Source organism: Corylus avellana, chromosome 3 (genome assembly GCF_965113065.1).
Source record: "Corylus avellana chromosome 3, dhCorAvel1.hap1.2, whole genome shotgun sequence".
Lineage (NCBI taxonomy): Eukaryota > Viridiplantae > Streptophyta > Magnoliopsida > Fagales > Betulaceae > Corylus > Corylus avellana.
In genome coordinates, this window is record NC_142492.1 from 4,386,140 (window position 1) to 4,402,202 (window position 16,063).

General features: G+C 35.6%; 2 protein-coding genes across 2 annotated transcripts; both read right to left on the reverse strand.

The window, feature by feature from the left end:
• Positions 1-1,517: 1,517 nt before the first annotated feature.
• LOC132174487 (ABC transporter G family member 9-like) lies at positions 1,518-4,741 on the reverse strand. The gene is made up of 4 exons (XM_059586136.2): positions 4,637-4,741; positions 3,749-4,538; positions 2,790-3,112; positions 1,518-2,195 (listed from the first exon to the last, which is right to left on the reverse strand). The coding sequence occupies exons 1-4, from the start codon at positions 4,739-4,741 to the stop codon at positions 1,518-1,520; spliced, it is 1,896 nt and encodes a 631-aa protein (XP_059442119.2).
• A 4,842-nt stretch (positions 4,742-9,583) lies between these two features.
• LOC132174486 (ABC transporter G family member 9-like) lies at positions 9,584-13,034 on the reverse strand. Its single transcript, XM_059586135.2, has 4 exons — positions 12,772-13,034; positions 11,909-12,698; positions 11,128-11,453; positions 9,584-10,255 (listed from the first exon to the last, which is right to left on the reverse strand). The coding sequence occupies exons 1-4, from the start codon at positions 12,886-12,888 to the stop codon at positions 9,584-9,586; spliced, it is 1,905 nt and encodes a 634-aa protein (XP_059442118.2). The 5' UTR covers positions 12,889-13,034.
• Positions 13,035-16,063: the final 3,029 nt, after the last annotated feature.

A 16,063-nucleotide genomic window follows, 5' to 3' on the forward strand; every position in this document is an offset into this window, starting at 1 on the left:
GATTGACAACCCTAGAAACTGTTAAAGTAATTATTAAGTAATTAAATTTTCCTCTTTGTATAAGTTTAAACTTTTGGAATTATTGATAATCTAACATGATATCGGAACCAAATGTTTTGGAACCGAACCTTAACTCCTTCAATTCACCCCCATTTAAATAAAATATTCCACGTTTAAGCTTATACGTGAGGGGGAGCATTAAAGTAATGATTAAGAGATTATATTTAAGCTCACGCCTCATGAAGCGGAGGTCACTCGTTCGAATCCTCCCTCCCCCTTCCCTTGTGTGGACATGTCAAAATAATAATAATAATAATAAAAGTTATTATATTTACATTTTCCTGTAAACTCAAATATTTTGGATAATTGATAATTTAACATAAACAAATAGTGTCCTATTGCAATGCAATTGGATAAAACTTCATTTAGGCGATCTGTGAATTAGTAATTGTCCATCAGTGGGTCCTGCAGGGATTAAACATTTTTAGTTACTGATTTTTATTTTTTATTTTTTTTCAAAAGAGGTAAAATTTAATAACCAAATTTTCAAAATAAAAAATTCAATAACTAACAATGATTTTTCCAAATTTAATTGATCATTGTAATAGCCCATTGGACTTCACAATTAATGAACCCTGTCTTTAACCCGAAACCTCAGCGACCATGTTCTGAGGCCTATATTGGTTGGGATTTCGGCCCGTTATTCCTCAAGATCTTAATGGTAAAAATGATGTTCCCAAACAAGCCCTTTGGGCCTAGAATCAAATGGGATCTGTTTGCCAATGGCTGAAAAAATAAAGAAAGTGTCCCGAAACTGTTGTAGTAAGATTTGATTGATATAAGAAAAAAGTAAAAATGTTTGATATGAAAATGTGAAAAAATTTTGTTTTGTAGTGATTTTTTTAATTTGAATAATAGTAAAATGTGATTGATATGATGTAAAAAGTAAGAATGTTGGGAATTGAATTTGAGATGAATAGTATAAGGCTTTTTTTGAGTCCTTTGGCAAACACACCCCAAATGTGATGTGATTTTTGTTTTCCCCCTCCTTTCATCCCCAAAAGTGACGTGATTTTTAAAATTACTACTAAATTTTGATCAAATTATAATTTAAAAACTTACATCACGTTTGAAAAGATAAAATAAGACAAAAATCGTACTTCTAGCATTACTCCTTGATGCACCCTAACTAGCGGTATTGTCACAATCACCAAGAATAGAATAGACGAAGTTAATTTCTTAATATATATATATATATATCAGACTGAAAATAAGGAGAAAAAATATTGGGGGATAATATGAAAGTTGGATAGAGTTTTCCTCCAAACTCGGTTGGAGGATCTTCTTCAAACCTAATTTATAAAAATGACATGTGTCTTTTAAACATGTGAGATGCACATGCTTTTTTAATAGCAAAAACAAAGTTGCAAATTTCCTCCTCCCTAATTATACAAACCGATGAAAACACTATATGTGAATTTCCTCTATCTCTAAGAAAAAAAAAAAAAGAAAAAAGCCTAGGATACTAATTTCTTTGTCACGCCAATCCTCATGAGAGCAATATAAGCGATGAGCCGGTAACCGACGAGCATGATAGCCAAAGCAACAACTCCGACGGCTTGCCCATCAAGCCCCACTTTCTTTATAGGAGGAAACTCCCCAACCAAACAATGGCCGCTGCCGCCACCGCCAGCAACACAAGGGTATGTGTCGGCTGGCTTGTATTGAGAAGACATCAAAAGCTTGTAAGTGTATTGGCTAAGGGAGATGTATTTGATCCATGCTATGAAGGGAGGAACATTCTGAACATAATATCCTCCGGCTAGAAGAAATGTCAACATGATGACTGATCCCAGCGTGGTTGCAGCCTTTTGGTCCATTACCATGGCACCAATGGCAAGGCCTAAGCCTTGCGAGACCAGAACGCTGTAAAGCAGGACAAACAGGGTGTGCAGAAAGTGTCCGGCGGTGGGCTTCAGGCCTGCCATCCAATAGGTAATGGTGACAAAAATGGTGGGAAGGGCAAGCTCCATTGGGAGGTCAGCAACGCTCCTTGAGATGAAGTATGATGAGAGCCTGTACATGCCTGAAGTGCGTTCCTTTTTTAGCATCATAAGTTCCTCGGGGAAGGTGAAAATTGCTTGAAACAGAGCAAAGAAGCCCCAGAATCCTGCTAGGAAGAACAGCAGCCCAATCTGCATGAAAGATAATTTGTATGATCATATGTTCAAAGTCATTAAAGGAAGCATATGTCATGCAATGCTTCCAGAATTTCGACTTCCTGTTTTCAATGAGTTCTGAAATTTGGATTTTCCAATGCTAGGCCAAGTCAAAAGACCTCTAAAATTCTTTTTAAATTTGGAAATTTCAAATTCATAAATCTCAGCTATCAATCTCAAGTCTAAAATTGTGAAAAATGATCATCTCCATTTTTCTTAATTTCCTCCGGTTAATGCATTTAGAAGGGCCATTTTTTATTTCAAATTCCCTCAATTTCCTCCCGTCAGTGCATTTAGAAGGGCAAATTGTCCAAATTTTTTAGAGATTGATGCTTACTTGAGATAGACGACTTAGATTTATGAGTTTAAAATCTCAAATTTAAATAGAATTCTAGAGTATGTCAATCCAGTCAAAAGGGTCTTATCTCTGGTTACAAAATGGCTCCTATATGATAATGAATGCAATCATTTTTCAAGAAAAGCTGAACTTGAGTTTTTGTTTTTGTTTTTTTTTCTAAGCAAGAAAAGCTGAACACACTATAATAGTCATATCATGATTCGGTTTGTTACCTGATCTTGTAGGTGGGAAACATCAGAGTGCCACCATAGTAGGCCAGCAAGAAATGCTACCACCACAACCTGACCGATCTTGAGGGGAGAGAATGAATCGTGTCTTCTTTCTATGACCCCTCTTTTAAACAACACACAGAATTGCTGCCACCAAGTTGTGGACCACCTCCCAAATTGTTTATCATCAGATTCATCTTCATATTTGTTGCTGTTAATCTCTTGAAGCTCAGCCTTCAACTTGTCAGCAAGATTGCTTTTATAGGCAGATACTAAACGCTCCTTAATCTGGATTTGATTCTCACGCGTATCATCCGACAACACACCTACAAACATTAAAGTTCCAGAATGAGGCACAGTATCAAACTAATGTAGTTGCCTAGCTCAAACTAAAAAGCAAAGATAATAAAGTAATGGGAAGATAAGACTGCATTTATGATGAGTATTGAAGCGTTTCCCAAGTTTATAACAACAATTCCAAAAGCTATTAAGGTTAATTAATTTCCAAGGCCTTTTCAGATCCTTACAATTTCCCAAAATATTTCAACCCTGCTTTGGGAACATGCTTTTAGAATTTAATTAGCTTCACACTACTTACTACGCTCCCAATCAAATTGACTTAATGCAAGCATTCTTCAAACTTCAAAGATATGGACCACTAACAAGCAGTCTCCTTGTAATTAAACAATCGAGGTTGTAGAATGCTAAGTGCTCTTTTAGTATCTTTCTGATTTAACGTGAATATTAATTTTTAAAAAGGCTAAAAAGAAAATGACCCTTATTTCTTTCACTTAGTTTTTAGAAAATAATATTCACCAAGGATCATGAGGACAAAATTAAGATCCTCTTCAGAAACTATTGAAGGTAATTTTTGTCCCCTCGCATATAACTAACTTACTGAAATAAACTGGGAGGAAGACACTAGAAATGAATGGAATAAGTAAATTATGTGACACACATACCATTTGCAAGATCTAAGAGAAAATCTGCAGGATTCATGACAACCAATGGGGAATATCCGACACTCGAAAAATACTCCATGGCTCCTGATCCTCTCCCAAAATACAAAGTGCTTCCTTCAGATAACAGCAAAACCTTATGAAACATGTAGAATAGCCTGCTGGAAGGCTGGTGTATGGTCATAACAACAGTTCTTCCTCCATTTGATAACTCCCACAAAGTAGATACAATTCTCTGAGCAGTAGTCGAGTCAAGACCAGAAGTGGGCTCGTCCAAAAATAGGAGGCTAGGGTTTATGAGCATCTCTTGTCCTATACTAACCCTCTTTCTCTCCCCCCCAGAAACCCCCCTCACGAAGCATCCTCCAATGATGCTATCCTTGCACTTTGTTAGACCAAGTTGAGTTATCACAGCTTCAGCATGCTGCACTTTCTCATCTTTCGTGAAAGTGTTTGGCAGTCGGAGAAGAGAAGTGAATACTAGTGTTTCAGTCACAGTCAAGTGGGGATGGAGCAGATCATCTTGCGTAACAAAACCCATGTTTCGCTTCATTGCGTTCGTAAACGGCGTGCCGTTGTAGGTTATGCTTCCGTCGAGCCGCCCGTCAAGGCGGCCTCCCAGCGCTGTCAGCAATGTGGTTTTGCCGCTGCCTGATGGGCCTAGCATGGCCAGCACTTCCCCCGGTTGAACCATGCCTGTCACTCCCTTCAATATCACTTTCTCCTCAGACTTGCCTCTTCTATGAAGTAATCCCCCTTTCTCAGTCTTGATCTTGTAAACAACGTTCTCAAACTGTTCATTCAATCAAACAAAGATATTGTTTATGATATTGTTTATGATATTGTTTATATATATATATAACATAGAAAATAATGATATTGTTTATGTACCTTCAACGTAACAGGGCGATTGGGTTTGACAAAGATGCCGGGGGATTCCGTGTCTGTCTTCTTATTAGTTTGAGCCTCTATGTCCGGCGCCATCTCTTGCTCCATGTGATTTTCACTTCCCATCATCCAACCGACCTTTTTTAATTCTCTCCCTCACTCACTCTTTCTTGAACCAATCAACTGGGTGCTTATATATATAAATATATATAGATGAATGTAAGAGTTGAGGGTTCAAAAAGTTGGAAACAGAAGGAGAGGGGTAACCATGTTGGGACTCATGCGAGAGAGATGAAGGAGATGAGAGTTTTGGGTCTGGTCATGATCACGAATATTGAGCCAATAATTATTCGCGGCTCCTTTGATGGGTTGGCTTCAGTTTCTGATTTTTGGATTTCCGCCTTCTCAGCTTTCTCAATCTCTTTCTGTTACATACCACTCCACATATATATATAGATATATTCTAGACGAATGGGTAACTTCAATCTTTCTCTCCCACTAGAATTGTAGTTTATCTTAATGACATGGAAGTCCTTCACATTAATCCCACCACGACTGAAATTCGTACTCTATTTTTTTTTTTTTTTTGCCCTTTTTCTAGACGGGTTAGAGAGGGCGACCAACTATATATAGCTACTTGAGCGTGACCATACCACTTGTCTACTAGAACTACTCAAAAAAAGTCTAGACGGTAGAAACGGTTAAATCACCACTTGTCCTATAAGCTTAATTAGCTGATAGATTTCAGAATCTTTGACTATAATACCATGTTAAATTATCAGTTATCGTAAAAGTTTAAACTAATAGAAAGATGTAAATATTTATTCATTTAATCAACACTTTAATAGAAACTACAAGCGTTTTCTCAAGACTAATTGAGTCATAATCTAAGCTCTAGCTTCACTATGATATCAATAGAATCTAAAGTGACTAATACTAATCAACTTGAGTGAATGATTCTCCATTACGGAGAGTGTGACCAACAAATTCAAGACAAAGAATATTGCATACATAATGTGACACATTCAACAAATGATCCCACCAACAAATTGAAGCTAAAAAGATCCAACCGATTGCGTAATGCGTGAGAGGAAGTTAAATCACTTTATGTGTCGCGTCATCCCTTGCCTCTCACTAATTAACATATATAACTAAACATTCCAATCATCCCAATTGTCGTGCAGCCCCTATTTTTAGAGCACAGCCTAGCTAGTTGGATCACTTCAATTCGTCACGTGAATAATTTGCTTTTCATTGCCTTGAAAGCAAATAATGTGAAAACCCACCTGTTAATTAAGTGATATATATATATATATATATATATATATATACCAAAATAGAAATGGAGAAAAACCCAAGTAAGTAGAAAGATTATTGTTATGATCAGGCAGCCTAATCACTAGATTATCTTTAAGCAAACAAAAACTGCCCTATTAAGAGGGCATTCAAATGGAGCAAGCCAGTTGTCTATACGAAAATCATCTTTAGGGCATCAAGTTCCGTCTAGAATTCCCTAATCTAGGGCATGTAATTTCTAACAAACAATAACCTCCCATTAATCATGTTGGGTAACTTGTACTCCATTAGTAAGAGTATTTAATAGACTGCTATACAATTGGAACGATATGTCCCTTGATTTTGTTTTTGAAAGTACTGACATAAGGACTCATTTTTATTGCCACATACATCATCAAATTGTATGACGATTATATAATAATCTACTAAATAGCAATGCTCTTGTATTAACCTTTTTCACATCATGAAGTGAGATTCCATATTGTGGCACTACAAGATAGGATTTATATGTGCCTTCATCTTCCCTATTGCAAGGTAGCCATTTCCTACAAGGAATCAGGTTGCAACTGCACATGTCATCAGCTCGTTTTATTTGGTCCAGCAAAATATCTTATATATCTTACGTACCTATTTATGAAAGAATTAAACACGGTAAGAAATTCTATTTAAAGTATGTTTCTTATGTCACATATATTATTGTAATTATAAAATATATATAATTACGGTGTTCAGTGATTTATTCCAATTAAAGCTTATTGTGTGAAATCAAATATTCTGAATTAAATTGTTGATTTAATTCTTGTGGAACAAGTATTTGATTTCAATCAAATATTCTGAATTAAATTGCTGATTTAATTTTTGTGGAACAAGTATTTGATTTCATTACTGATTTTATTTTGTGGAATCAATTAGCTGTATTGATTATTTTTTATTCCTTGATGGGAGGAATAATTAAGGTAACAGCTCTAATTGAGGGTCCCTGACCTACCTATAAATAAGGCATGTGTATTCCATCAATTGGCACTCACTGTTAGGCATAGGTCAGAAGAACCTCTCAAGTTGTTCTTCAATTGGCTTGAGCAAAGCATGGCTAGAGGTATTTATATAATTATTCATTCCGTTGCTAATTTTATTGTCAATTATCATTTAATTATATATAGAATTCTTACAAACACAAAACCATACATATAAAATGTTTGTCGACAAATCTAGAAAAGATGTTGTCTTCATCCTACGTACTGGACTTTTACCAGGAATGGGGAAGGCTATAATTTGGGTTCGTTCATGGGTCATATTGTGTTCTCCCATAAGTATTCGATTATATGGGTCGACAATAATACGGTCCATTTAACTAATCTTGTCGAACTCAACCATGATATAACATGTTTAACTAAATGGGCGACGACATAAAATAAAACTTCAACACCTTTACGTAAGATCCAATTCCTTATGAGAAAATGTCTTATGATGCACATATAGTCATTAGTTATTATAGAAGTCCACAAATCCGATGTTAAATTAATTCTTCCAACAAAAGCATTCAACATAAATTTAAATCTTCGTTTCTCCCTTTTATGTATCTTAACCAAATCATTGTTAGATCACTCACAATGGAATAGTTGGCCAAATTTTTATGTAAAATGGCTTCTCAATACTCACTTTATCTAGTTTAACTAATGAATTTTTAAATGCCTCATACATTCGATTAGCAATATTTTTATCTATATCATTTAAATATTATTTTTTTAAAATTTTTTATAAAGATTGTATTTTTCCTAAAGATCCTATTTTTCAACTTTTGAGAAAAAAAAGATGTGTAGAGAGAAATAGTAAGAGAACATTTTGGGAAAACAGAGTTGTGGAAGAGAAATAGTTGGAGAAAGTTTTGGACAAAAGAGAACATGTGAGAAACAATAAAAAAAATAAAATGGCTCCCAAGAAAAGTGCTGCTACATGTAACATTTTTTTTTTTTGGCTAATACAATAAAATATCCATTTTGCATTTTTTTTTTTTTTTTTTTGGCTAATCCAATGTGGGGGTTTTTTTACAAATCTCATTAGCCATTTTAGATAAAAGTACCCTTTGGTTCATCCATTGTGAGTGCTCTTAACTATATAAATTATTGGTGATAAATATTGATTTGTATTCCCTAAATCAAGGGATTTAGATAATATTTGTTAACCTTAATTTAAGATGATTGTATTTGAAATATTTCAAATCACAATATCACATGTAAAGCTCTATAAATAAAGGTGTATACTCAAATTATAAATCAAAGAAATATGTAGCAAGGCTTGAATGTGTTTCTCTATATTTATTCTATTTCCTTTATCTATGTATTTATTATTATTACGCTTTTATATTTAGGGTTAAATACCTTATTGCCCCCATATGGTTTAACTTCCTTTTTTTTTTGCCCCTAGGATTTATTTTTTATCACATGAGGTACCTTTGGTTTGCCTTAAAGATGAAGATGATACTTCCGCCAAAATTTCATCCAAAATTTGATGGAACGCAACGTCAGCACCAATAAGGAAATGACACGTGTCCCTATAATTAATTTTTTTTAAATATATTTTTTTAATTAAAAATTATATTTAATTAATTTTTTTTATTAAAAAAAAAAAGTTTGTGGGTGGCCATAGCCACACCCTTAGCCATTTGGGGGGTGGCCGAAACCACCCCCAAACCCATTGGCCACCCCCATATGGCCAAGAGCTACACCCAAATTGTCGAATGAGGGTGGCCAAGGAGCCAAAGGGGTGGCCGAAACTTTGGGGGTGGTTTCGGCCACCCCCTTTGCCTCCTTGGGGCGGCTCGGCCATCCCCATCCGGCCGAGCCACCCCCAAACCGGCCATTTGGGGGCCACCCCCATGGAACCAAAGGGGGTGGCGAAATGGAGGTGGCCAGGCCACCCCATGACCAAAAGGGGTGACCAATCACCCCCAAAATGTCCAAGGGGGTGGCTACGGCCACCCCCAAACTTCCTTTTTATTTAGTTAATTATTTTTTAAAAAATTAATTATAGGGACATGTGTTAGTTACTTAGTTCTTTATTGATGTTGACGTAGGATTCAGTCACATTTTAATGAAGGTACTATCTCCGTCTTTAGGCAAACCAGAGCTAGGTACCTCATGTGATAAAAAGTAAATTTTAGGGGACAAAAAATAAAAAGTTAAACCACAGGAGACAATAAAGTATTTAACCCTTATATTTATGATATTAGGTGTTTCTATCATTAAGGTAATGAATGATGTGTGTAGTAAGTGGGAAGGACCGGAAGGTCAAGGGAAGTGAAGGGTGAAAGCTAGGGTTGAGTGGCTTGCATCGGATACATCTCTCAAGTATCCACCACCCATGAGATCTGTTTTAAATTTCACCCATTTAATCTTGATCGTCCATTGTTTTAATGGCAGATATGCTAGCTGTTGTTTTAATTTACACTTTACAGCCTTGAAGCCGCAACTATTTTTTACAATTACCGCAACAGTTTTTTTTTTTTTTTTAACATGTCCGTCCACACAAGGGGTGAGGTGAGATTCGAATTAATGACATTCTTTTCATGATGTGTGATCCCCAACCGATTGAGCTACTCCTCGGAGACATTACCCAACTATTTTGATTAATTAAACAGCCAAAAAAAAAAAAAATCTATGATACTTTATTTGTCACGCCAATCCTCATGAGAGCAATATAAGCGATGAGCCGGTAACCGACGAGCATGATAGCCAAAGCAACAACTCCGACGGCTTGCCCATCAAGCCCCACTTTCTTTATAGGAGGAAACTCCCCAACCAAACAATGGCCGCCCCCACCGGCACTAGCACAAGGATATGTGTCGGCTGGCTTGTATTGAGAAGACATCAAAAGCTTGTAAGTGTATTGGCTAAGGGAGATGTATTTGATCCACGCTATGAAGGGAGGAACATTCTGAACATAATATCCTCCGGCTAGAAGAAATGTTAACATGATGACTGAGCCGAGCGTGGTTGCAGCCTTTTGGTCCATTACCATGGCACCAATGGCAAGGCCTAAGCCTTGTGAGACCAGCACGCTGTAAAGCAGGACAAACAGTGTGTGGAGAAAGTGTCCGGGCGTGGGCTTGAGGCCTGCCATCCAATAGGTAATGGTGACAAAAATGGTGGGAAGGGCAAGCTCCATTGGGAGGTCAACAACGCTCCTTGAGATGAAGTATGATGAGAGCCTGTACATGCCTGAAGAGCGTTCCTTTTTTAGCATCATACGCTCCTCCGGGAAGGTGAAAATAGCTCGAAACAGAGTGAAGAAGCCCCAAAATCCTGCTACGAAGAAAAGCAGCCCAATCTGCATGAAATCAAACAGGAACCACAAATTTGTGTCATATGTTCAAAGTCAACATATGAGTATATGTCATGCAATTTGGATCTTCCAAATGCTAGGCCAAATTCTTACTTTTAAATGTTTAAGTTAATATGAAATGATTGATTTAACCATTTAATTAAATAATTTAACATTATCCCTCACATGTGAGTTTAAACTTTCCATCTCCATTAACAAGCGAAACCCAACATGTAAATTAAAACTAAATTGATGGAGATAAGATTTGATCTTATTACTTTTGCTTTGATACTATATTAAATCAACATTTATCTTAAAAGGTTAAGCTACTAGTAAATGTTCCACTAAACTATCAAAAAAATAATAATAATAATAATTGTCAATGTATCCTCTAAGGCCAACAAAGAGAAGAAGAAGAAAAAAAAAAGATGTGGTTCGAAAAACCGCCCCCATTAGTTTCAGGGGTGGCCAATCCACCCCTGGACACCTGGGGTGGTTCGGTCATGAACACCGAGGTCTTGGGAGTAGTTTAGCCACCTTTTTTTTATTATATTTTTTAAAAAAAAAAAAAAAAAAAAAAACAATTAAGATCTAGTATTTTTGTCAATCAGGAAACATTGATATTTTTTGATAATTTATGGAGGACATTGACACAAATTGTACGGAGTTTGGGAGGATATTAACAATGAGGTAGTCAATTGCATGAGGGCGGTATATAAACTTTTGCTTGATTTAATCATTTAATTAATATTTTAATATCTATATCATAATGAACAAAATCATTTTGCAAGAAAAGATGAAGATTTTTAGAATCATAGTATCTCCCATAAATTCTAATCTCCTATTTGTGCAAAATACAAAGAGATAAGAATTGTTACCTGATCTTGTAGGTGGGAAACATCAGATTGCCACCACAGTAGTCCCGAAAGACATGCTACCACCACAACCTCACCGATCTGGAGGCCAGAGAATGAATCTTGTCTTCTTTCTTTGACCCCTCTTTTAAACAACACACAGAATTGCTGCCACCAAGTTGTGGACCACCTCCCAAATTGCTTAGCATCAGATCCATCTTGAAATTGATTGTCGTTAATCTCTTGAAGCTCAGCTTTCAATTTATCAGCAAGATTGCTTTTATAGGCAGATACTAAACTCTCCTTAACCAGGATTTGATCCTCATGAAGCATATCATCCGATGACACACCTACAAACATAGAAGTACGAGAATGAGGCATGGTATATGGAACATGTTGTGCGCATGATTTTTTCTACATGGTTCTCTTTTATGCTTCTCTTTTGGTTGCAGGAATTTATGCAAACAGAAGAAGAAACTGTCACTACATAGTTCTATCAATTCAAGACTTATAGCCAAAAGTCTGCAGAAGAAAGCCTAGCTGCCTATTTTTGGATCCACAAGAACTTGTAAAAAGGACAAATCAATGGTTGATTTTCACTTTCACATCATCCCAGTTATATAGCTAGCAGTCCATTAAATAACATTTCTTATTAACTACGCTCTTCATCTAATAGATTCATGGTTATCACGGCTTTAAAACGTGTTGTTATAAAGAAAGGTGTGATGGGGGACACCACATTATAGGTGGTTCTGAATTAATGGATAGAATCATGCAGTAAATTGATTATGTCACATGTACATACCATTTGCAAGATCTAAGATAAAATCTGCAGGATTCATGGCAACCAACGGGGAGTATCCGACACTCGAAAAATACTCCATGGCTCCTGATCCTCTCCCAAAATACAAAGTGTTTCCTTCAGATAACAGCAAAACCTTATGAAACATGTAAAATAGCCTGCTTGAAGGCTGGTGTATGGTCATAACAACAGTTCTTCCTCCATTTGATAACTCCCACAAAGTAGATACAATTCTCTGAGCAGTTGTCGAGTCAAGACCAGAAGTGGGCTCGTCCAAAAATAGCAGGCTAGGGTTTATGAGCATTTCTTGTCCTATACTAACCCTCTTTCTCTCCCCCCCAGAAACCCCCCTCACGAAGCTTCCTCCAATGATGCTATTCTTGCAGCTTGTTAGACCAAGTTGAGTTATCACAGCTTCTGCATGCTGCACTTTCTCTTCTTTCGTGAAACTATTTGGCAATCGGAGAAGAGAAGTGAATATTAGTGTTTCAGTCACAGTCAAGTGGGGATGGAGCAGATCGTCTTGGCTAACAAAACCCGTGCTTTGCTTCATTGCGTTCGAAAACGGCCTGCCGTTGTAGGTTATGCTTCCGCCAAGCCGCCCGCCAAGTTTGCCTCCCAGCGCCGTCAGCAATGTCGTTTTGCCGCTGCCGGATGGGCCTAGCATGGCCAGCACTTCCCCCGGTTGAACCATCCCTGTGATTCCCTTCAATATCACTTTCTCCTCAGACTTGCCTTTTCTCTCAAGTAATCCCCTTTTTATAGTCTTGATCTTGTATACTACCTCCTCAAACTGTTCAATCAATCAAACAAACAGTCAACAGATGTTCTTGCAACATAATTAATGGTCTATATTAATTATGTACCTTCAACGTAACAGGCCGATTGGCTTTGAGAAAGATGCCGGGGGATTCCGTGGCTGTCTTGTTATTAGTTTGAGCCTCTATGTCCGGCGCCGGCGCCGGCACCATCTCTTGCTCCATGTTATTTTAACTTCCCAGCTGGTTAGGACTCATGCAAGAGAGATGAAGGAGATGGGTGTTTTGGGTCTGGTCATGATCACGAATATTGAGCCAATAATTCGGGGCTCCTTGATGGGTTGGCTTCAATTAATTTTCTGGTTTTTGAATTTCCGCTTTCTCAGCTTTGTCCATCTCTTTCGTACGACTCCACATATGTAGATGTTGTAGACGAATGGGTAACATAAGCTGTGTCTCCCAATAGATGTAAAGTCCTTTCAGGGGATTGGAATCTCTTAAAATTGGCGTTAAATTTAAGATTTTTAAATTTTAATTGTTTATTTCATCTAAATATCTAAAATAAGTCACATTTCAGTATTTAATAAAGAAGTTACGCTCAAAAAAATAGAATGTGATCCTCTCCAGTCTATTTAGGAATCTAGTTCATGGTCAAAATCTCTTTGAAGAGATCCAACGACTACAAAGATGCCACTTGTCTCATTTATTAAAAAATAATAAAATATCATTTAATATGTTTTTTAAAAAAATATATATACATATATATATATATATATATATATATATATATATATAATGTTTTTTATATGGCCCTTGGGCAAGGGCCACCATTTAGCCTGAGAGTGGCCAAATGGTTTGGGATAGCCGAAGCCAACCTCATGGCCCTTGGGGGTGACCAGCTACTCCCAAGGCCCATATTAAATATATATATATATATATATATATATATATATATATATATATATATTGTTTTATTATTTATTTAAAAAAAAAACATTAAATAATATATTTTTTATTATTATTTAATTAATAAGTAAGACACGTGGCATACTCTTTGTGGTTGTTGGATCTCTTTAAGGACATCTTGACCATGAACTGGATCCCCTCCGGTCCAAAATGGACAGGAGATGATCTCATTCCCAATAAAACATAAAATCTTAAATTTAAAGAAAATTTTAGGGGATGTCAATCCCAAATCCCACTGGGACTAAATTCTTGCTATTAATTTGTTATAGGGAAGAACCCAACACCATGAATTGAATGTTGCATTATGTTATAACACACTCAACAAATGATCCCACTAACAAATTCAAGCTAAAAATCTCAATAACATGTCTAATTTGAAATTTTCAAACATACGTATAAGTAAATCCAACCGAATGGGTTTTTTTTTTTTTTTTTTCACAAAATTGATATAACTTTAAAAATTATTATTAGATTTATGATAAATTACTATTTAATTTTAATCTACAATTAATTTTAAAAGCTAGACACGAAGCGATAGACGTTTAGGATTGCTCATTGAATTCTTTCTTTAATTTTGGAAAAGGTTGCCGACAGCTTAATTTGTTGTCCAAATCAAATGTCAGGGCACAGTCACGTGATAAAAGGTTGCATATCTCTTGTCGATCGCTATCCAAAATCCAATTGTAGTTAGTTTGTCTTTCTCAATCTGTTTTCTTTTTTACATGGGGTTATATCCTTAAAAAATAAAAACAAAAACAAAAGAGCAACAATTGTAAAAGTTGAGGCACACTTTTCCTCCTTCGTAGAGTTTTCTTTCAAATTAAATTTAAAAAAAAAAAAAAAATTAATCCAACTTATTAAGTTAAAATATGTTTTAAGAAAAAGTTGATCTTATTTCTTTCATTTTGTTTTTATAAAATAATATATACCTAAGATGAGAAAAATACAAAAAAAAAAATCATCAGGAGAGTAACTAGTATTTTCTTAAAAAATTTCTTCCAATACACAACGTGACCCATAAATCCAAATTGCCATATTTATCGGTTAAAAAAAACAAAAATCTCTCTATTATATATGGTTTTGCGTTTATTTCTTTCATAAATAGGGAAGATAAAATATTTTAACAGACCAATAAAAAGTGCTTCCGTCCAAAAAAATGAGCCCAATGTGTGTTTTTTTTTTTGTTTTTTTTTTGTTTTAAGTCTACTTAACTCTCTTAAATTACCACTCTAATGACAATTTACCCCCAAGCTATTGATTACGACAATTTACCCTCTCAAATTACCAAAACAATGACAATATACCCTCCAATGCTAGCAAAATAATAAAATTACCCTTATATAATTTTCAATATGACAAAAATGCCCTTAAAAATTTGAAGAAAAAAAATTAAATTTTAGTATTTTGTTTTTATTTTAGTAAGGATAATTTTGTCATTTTGTTAAAATTTGGAGTACATTGTCATTATTTTGATAGTTTTAGAGGTAAATTATCACAATTGATAGTTTTAGGGGTAGATTATCATTTTGGTGGTAATTTGAGGAGGTTAAGTGGACTTTACTTTCTTTTCTTTTTCTTAATATGAGCCCAATGTTGATGAGCCTATTTGTTAACCTTTTTTTTTTTTTTTTTTTTTTCTTTCTTCCAAAATATTTAAACTCCTTTTTTCACATTAACAAACAACTTCTTTTTTTTTTTTTAATTTTTCTCTAAAAATAAAAAATAAAAAACCCCTTTTACATCTGTATTACATCAATCAACATTGCTCTCTTTTTCCTAATAGTGGAAGGAGGTGGTGGAAGGTGTTTGATGGGTAATGGATCAGCCAAATACCAATAAAGGGCCCCCATACAGGAATTTTTGTGCAGGCCCATGAAGATAAGGGCCATATAAAACCTTTATACAAGCGCATGAAGATATAGTAGATGTCCAGTGATCCAAAGGATAAAGGCCACGTGCTGAGTGAACGTGGCCGAGCTTAGAGCGCCACTATCACACAGGTCCCACAACAGCCACGATCTTAGCATTATGTGCACTTAACTCCTCGGGAATGCAGGTGCTGAAAATTCAGGAGTAGTACTCCATAGAAAACCGCCATCAACGCCTATAAAAGGGAAATTCCTACCAAGTATTTGGGTTGATAACTATTAAAAGAATTTCCTACTCTCTCTGAAAACATTGACTGACTTAGACATTAGAGTTATCTTCTGCCGGCACACCCATCAAGCTTTTATCTGATTTTCTTATTTTGTAGATTTCATCACTCTCGGGCCATTACGTCACCCATCCCGAAAATTGTTAATCCAAGTTGTTGAAATATAAGAAGATAGAAGTAGGTTGTTGGAAAGAATATAATTAAAAATAATAATATTTGAAAAAAGAAAATAGAAAATTTATTAAAGTGTGTATAGAAAAACCAATAACTAAAATAGAT

Bases quoted from the DNA above. Each gene is read 5' to 3' on its own strand.
- LOC132174487 (XM_059586136.2), bottom strand. From the start codon at position 4,741: ATGGAGCAAGAGATGGCGCCGGACATAGAGGCTCAAACTAATAAGAAG. The intron at 4,539-4,636 runs GTACATAAACAA...TTGAATGAACAG, and splicing joins ATCGCCCTGTTACGTTGAAG to TTTGAGAACGTTGTTTACAA. The intron at 2,196-2,789 runs GTAACAAACCGA...TCTTTCATGCAG, and splicing joins TTTCCCACCTACAAGATCAG to ATTGGGCTGCTGTTCTTCCT.
- LOC132174486 (XM_059586135.2), bottom strand. From the start codon at position 12,888: ATGGAGCAAGAGATGGTGCCGGCGCCGGCGCCGGACATAGAGGCTCAA. The intron at 12,699-12,771 runs GTACATAATTAA...TTGATTGAACAG, and splicing joins ATCGGCCTGTTACGTTGAAG to TTTGAGGAGGTAGTATACAA. The intron at 10,256-11,127 runs GTAACAATTCTT...GATTTCATGCAG, and splicing joins TTTCCCACCTACAAGATCAG to ATTGGGCTGCTTTTCTTCGT.